Genomic DNA, 5000 nt, shown 5'->3' with positions numbered 1-5000 from the left:
AGGCAGATCCACTCCTGTACACCTACACACACATGCACAAGCACGCATATATACATGGTCATGCGCATGCACAACCACACACACAGTCATATACATGAACAAGTATGCTCTTGTTCACACACACATGCACTTAAATATTCACATGCACATGAACATGTACGCATATAACTCTATGCTCTTGCAAGAACTCAAAAACAAGTGAAATATAATTGAAGGTATGGCAAAGCTGGTTGGAGTAAATCTGGTTATATGTTTTGCTAGGTTGTGAATTGTAATTTGTAATATGGCCTTGTTTAGCAGTAGAGTGTAGTTTGTGTTGTCTGTCTTGTGTGTTGTAGTTATAGGTGATTGTTTTTTCTGGTGTAGTTACATGGAGTGTACATATTGATGTGTATAGATGCACATTTTGAAATTTTCAATGATTTATTAAATAATTTTTCCTCAGTATACATATCTAGATTTTCAAGTACTTTCTTACAAAAAACAGTGCATTGATATATTTTTGTTAGTTGTATTTTCTTTAACACTATAACTGTCCTTTATTTTTTTCACTGTATCATGTATTTGCAACAAAAATTTTAAATTCAACAGGGGAAAGAAATTGCAGCAGGTGTTATATAATCATTTCATAATGTTAATGTTTTTTGTTAGTTACAGAATCATTCATATTGTTTTTTTGTATTGATAGAAATAATAATTTCAAGTAATACCTTTTCTTTTGTTAGTTACAGAATCATTTGTGAAATTTAATGTGCTGGATCATGCTTGCTTGTGAATTCTTAACCCACTGCCTACGGGCATGGCATGTACGTACATGCCCACTGTGAGTTTACTTTATTAATTGTTTTTACACATAGGTAGCTACACTTGTACAAAGTCACCAATGAGCCAATTACGAGTATGCCTGTCTCGCCCGTTCAGCCTTTTCCTTGATTTACAATAATTTTTTATGTTATCTTATTTTGCTGTTATTAATGTTTATAACATTATAGTAATTATAATGTCTATAATAAAAATAACACCATTGATATTTATAGCATCAGTAAAAAATATGTTTTTCCCGCTAATTCAAGGAAAGGTGAAATTAGGTAAGGTCAAAGGTCTATTACTTGACTTCTTTGTGGCTAGCAGAGCCATCTATGTGTAGAGACATTTCACACATACATAAAAAAAAAAGCACAGCATTTTCCCCATTTTTTATGCATTTTCCCTGGTGGCATGTGGTTAACAGAGGTCTTCATGATAAATTAACCATTTTAATCACTGATCATTTGAAAGGGAAGAACAGCAAGGCTGTCTTGCATTCTCTTGTGGTGGTGGTTGTCTTCATTCTTTATAATCTTCATGCGAATTATCTTGAAGTAATTTATTTGAGCATTATATTTTTACACCTCCCCATAGGCATCATTACTAATCTGAATGAAAAAATGGCAGATCATTATCCGGTAAATCTCCTGTAAATATGCTAAATTAGTAAAATTATATAAACGTATGGCATAAAAACATGTCAGGATTGTTTCTTTTCATACTGTTATTTGGGAAAAAATGTAATTAATATATTTTCTTTTCTTATTTGGGAATAAATGTAACAGTCTTATATTTTCTTTTCATACTGTTATTTGGGAACATATGTAACAGAAATATATATACAGACCTAAAATTTATTTCTAAGTGGAAGTGGAATGCCATAAAGCATTCCAGTCTATGAGTCACTCTTCTAATAATTAGAAAGTATGTCATAATACCACATATATAGATAAACAATCATTAAATTCAAAGTTAGTGTAACCCCTTGGATCTCGGTAATTTGTGGGTTAGCATGAGTGGATCAAAATCTGGGCACTATATGTTGTTTGTTCTACTATATCAAGATAATAATAGACTGTTTATGTTGAATAGACTCCATATCATCTCTCCTTTTAGTTACTACTCTGCAATAACAGTAACAGTATGTGACATTGTGTTCTTATTTCTTATATTTTCGTATTATTCAGTTTTCCGTAACACACCCTAAACCACTGGTAATTATGAGCAGGAATAGGTTCCTGCTTGTGGACATAGTATCCTCCCTGGAAACAGCCCTTTCCCAGGCATGATTGATGGATGGTAAAGTTCACCTTCATGGATTAGTCCAAATCCTGCAGGAGCTCAAGAACAAGCTTCTTCCTGAAGGTCTCACTCCAAGTGTTTTCTCCATTGATGATGAGATGTCCCTATCACTCAACAATTTCCCATGATAAGATATTCCGTCACCGGTCCCATGGCAAAACTTTTTCCCATGACAAGATGTTCCTGCCCCTGGACCAATTTTTTTGTGTCAAGATGTTTGTGTTACCTAGATTCAACAGTTTAAAAGAATCATAAAATAGCAACACATAAGTAAATGGTATACCAAGTTTTATATCTCACATTAATCCACTGAACTTAAGATTGTTACATGTTAGAGGTCTGAGACAAAAGATTGATTTGCAAGAGTTTCATGTGAGTATATGTATTGGATTCAGTCAGACATCATTCACAAAAGTTTGTGTTTTTTTTAGTTATTCCATATAGCTTAACGAGTTATTTGAAAATTCTTCATTGATTTGTTTTAATTTTAGGATAATGACCATTGCTGTTTCATTTACATGTCACTTGCAATAAATATATTTTTCCTTTTCAAAGTTAAATGAATTGTTGAGAATTTACTCAAGCAGTCAGTATTTTTGTGCAATAGATTTTTTTCCCATTTAGTACATCCAATTAGCCTTTTGAGTATGGTGATACTTGTATAGTAGCTTTGCATCAGTACCCTCTTTCCTGTTGCTTGATCTTGACAGCAGACCAGGCACTGGCTGGTCTACTTGCTTTTATTATTTATGAATTCTAAGGTCTTCCATAACTGCAGAGGTAAATGAGACTGCAATATCCATGAATTCTGAAGTCAGCATTTTCTTACCTTGTATTGAGAAAGTTAATGTGAAAGTTTCACCGTTGTACATATTTCATCAAGAAGCTTCCATTATCTAGATAAAGGATCCAAGCTATAGATGTGTTTAAAGTTCAGCTAATTAATGGTTGGGTGTAATGGCATGCACAAACATCCCTCACAATTTCTTTATTGCATTTAATGCCTTCCTTTATTCATCATCATGTAATCCCCAAAAGCTATTTTGTAAATATTTTGTAGTTTTTCTCCCTGTCATCTTGTAATGTATCTTCCTTTTATCAAATAATTAGTTTTCCCTTCATCTTGTAATTTATCCCTTTTTAACCCAATAAACCTTGTGATATAAGTTGGCATTGTGTGCATCTTTTTTACTAATGTTACTGGTATTCCCCTTTCCTCTCCCTACATGATCCACCAGCCCCTGCTCACTATCTCTACTTGTTACATGCCCAACGTAAGTAACTACTCTCTCTTACAGTACATGTGCAGCTGTTGTATTCATTACATCAAAGTATATCAGAAACACTATTCCATTATATGTAAGGAACATCAGATGATATGAAATACAATTTATACTGATTTTACAAGCTTAACATGGCTGTTACTGGAAAAAGGAAGGGATTGTTAAGTATATATTCATATAGAATGTTTAGTGATTGTAAAATTGTTATTGTAGAAAGGTTCATTATCAAACAGAAAGTGATAGTTTAGGGAAAAAGAAAACTAGATAAATGTTAGGATAAGTAGAATATTAAAAACAGATAGGTGAATTTTAAGGCAAGAAAAGATAGGATTAGATGTGTATTCAAACTTTTTGTGCCTGGGATTATTTATTTGCCTTGTTTAATATCATTCGGAATTGCAGATCAGAGTAAATCCAGTGAAAATTATCCTTGATTGAATCATTAAGTTGAGAAGATGACTTTCAAGTATGAACGACAAGAATCACACATATGTTCCTTTTTTTATTAATGGTGTTATACTGAATCATTTTCAGAAAATATTAATATTTGTTATACCCTTTTCTTGAATCACAAGAAACAATTTTATGTTCATGTTCCTTATTATTATCTATTTATTTATATTTATATTTATTTATAAATTATTATTTTTTGTAGATTACATCCAATTTTAAGGCATTAGAAAACTGAGGATGATTCACTACACATGCATTTAGTAGCTTGGCCAACTTTTCTTTATAAGCTTTTACTTATGGCTATTTGAACTTCCCATATCACAGTCTTTCATTGAGGCATCACTCTTCCTGAGAAAATCAGATAACTGCAATGAGGGTACCATAATTTTAGCTTTCATTTTATACATTTTAATTTCCCTTTTTTTTTTTAACCTATTCTGGTATGTCCTCTAACCTTCCCCAAATTCTGTATCTAACTGATACTTTGTTCATTGTTTTCATAGCCTGTGTTGTCATAATTCTTCATGCTTTTCTCTCACTTCTTATTCTTTGCATCACCACATACTGTAGGGCACAGTAGTGTTGTATTTTTAGATAGGTCTGGATGAAATTAGTCCATGTCATATCAAGGCATGTCAAATCATACATTATTCTTTTTTATTTTATATCAATGGTGGATTGTCTGAAAGAATTTTTAATTTCCTTTTTATGCAGTGGTAGGAAAGAATAGATTTTGAGATTGAGAGAAGTGAATTCAGTTTACCTCTCTCAAAGTAACATGAAGTTCATATTTAACTGATATCATGTAGATTTCTGGTAAATCTTCCTCAGGTCATTGTTGGTGGAATCATTCATGTGTTATTCATCTTCATACCTTGGCCTCATCCATATTTCTCTGTATTTAAATATGACTTATTGTTTTTTTTTATATGTTTCTTTTTTGTCATTCAGACTTCCCATCCACTCTTTTTTATGAATAAGCTGACCATAATTTGCTGTAACTTTTCTCATAAAGCAGTTTATGTACACAAAATATAATTGCACTGTATTGATTACAAAACATTATTTGCATCTGCTTTGATGCAAATTATGATATCTAGCTCAGTGCTTATATTTGAAATATGATAGAACATAGAATTAGAATTATGATCAGAC

The 5000-nt window shown here is 32.0% G+C and overlaps 1 protein-coding gene across 8 annotated transcripts in view; it reads left to right on the top strand.

The window, feature by feature from the left end:
• Window positions 1–5000, top strand: part of LOC119595127 (putative protein kinase C delta type homolog) — a 33830-nt gene that overhangs the window by 9455 nt on the left and 19375 nt on the right. For 2 of the 8 annotated variants that reach the window (XM_037944290.1, XM_037944289.1), the window contains exon 5: window positions 3348–3383. The exons of the other annotated variants lie outside the window; for them this stretch is intronic. In XM_037944290.1, coding sequence (XP_037800218.1) covers window positions 3348–3383 — 36 coding nt within the window. The remainder of the gene's footprint in view (window positions 1–3347; window positions 3384–5000) is intronic. 8 annotated transcript variants of the gene reach the window in all.

This window comes from Penaeus monodon, chromosome 35, assembly GCF_015228065.2.
Source record: "Penaeus monodon isolate SGIC_2016 chromosome 35, NSTDA_Pmon_1, whole genome shotgun sequence".
NCBI classification, from domain to species: Eukaryota; Metazoa; Arthropoda; class Malacostraca; order Decapoda; family Penaeidae; genus Penaeus; species Penaeus monodon.
Note: the sequence above shows the minus strand (reverse complement) of the source record. Positions and strands in the feature narration are given on the sequence as shown.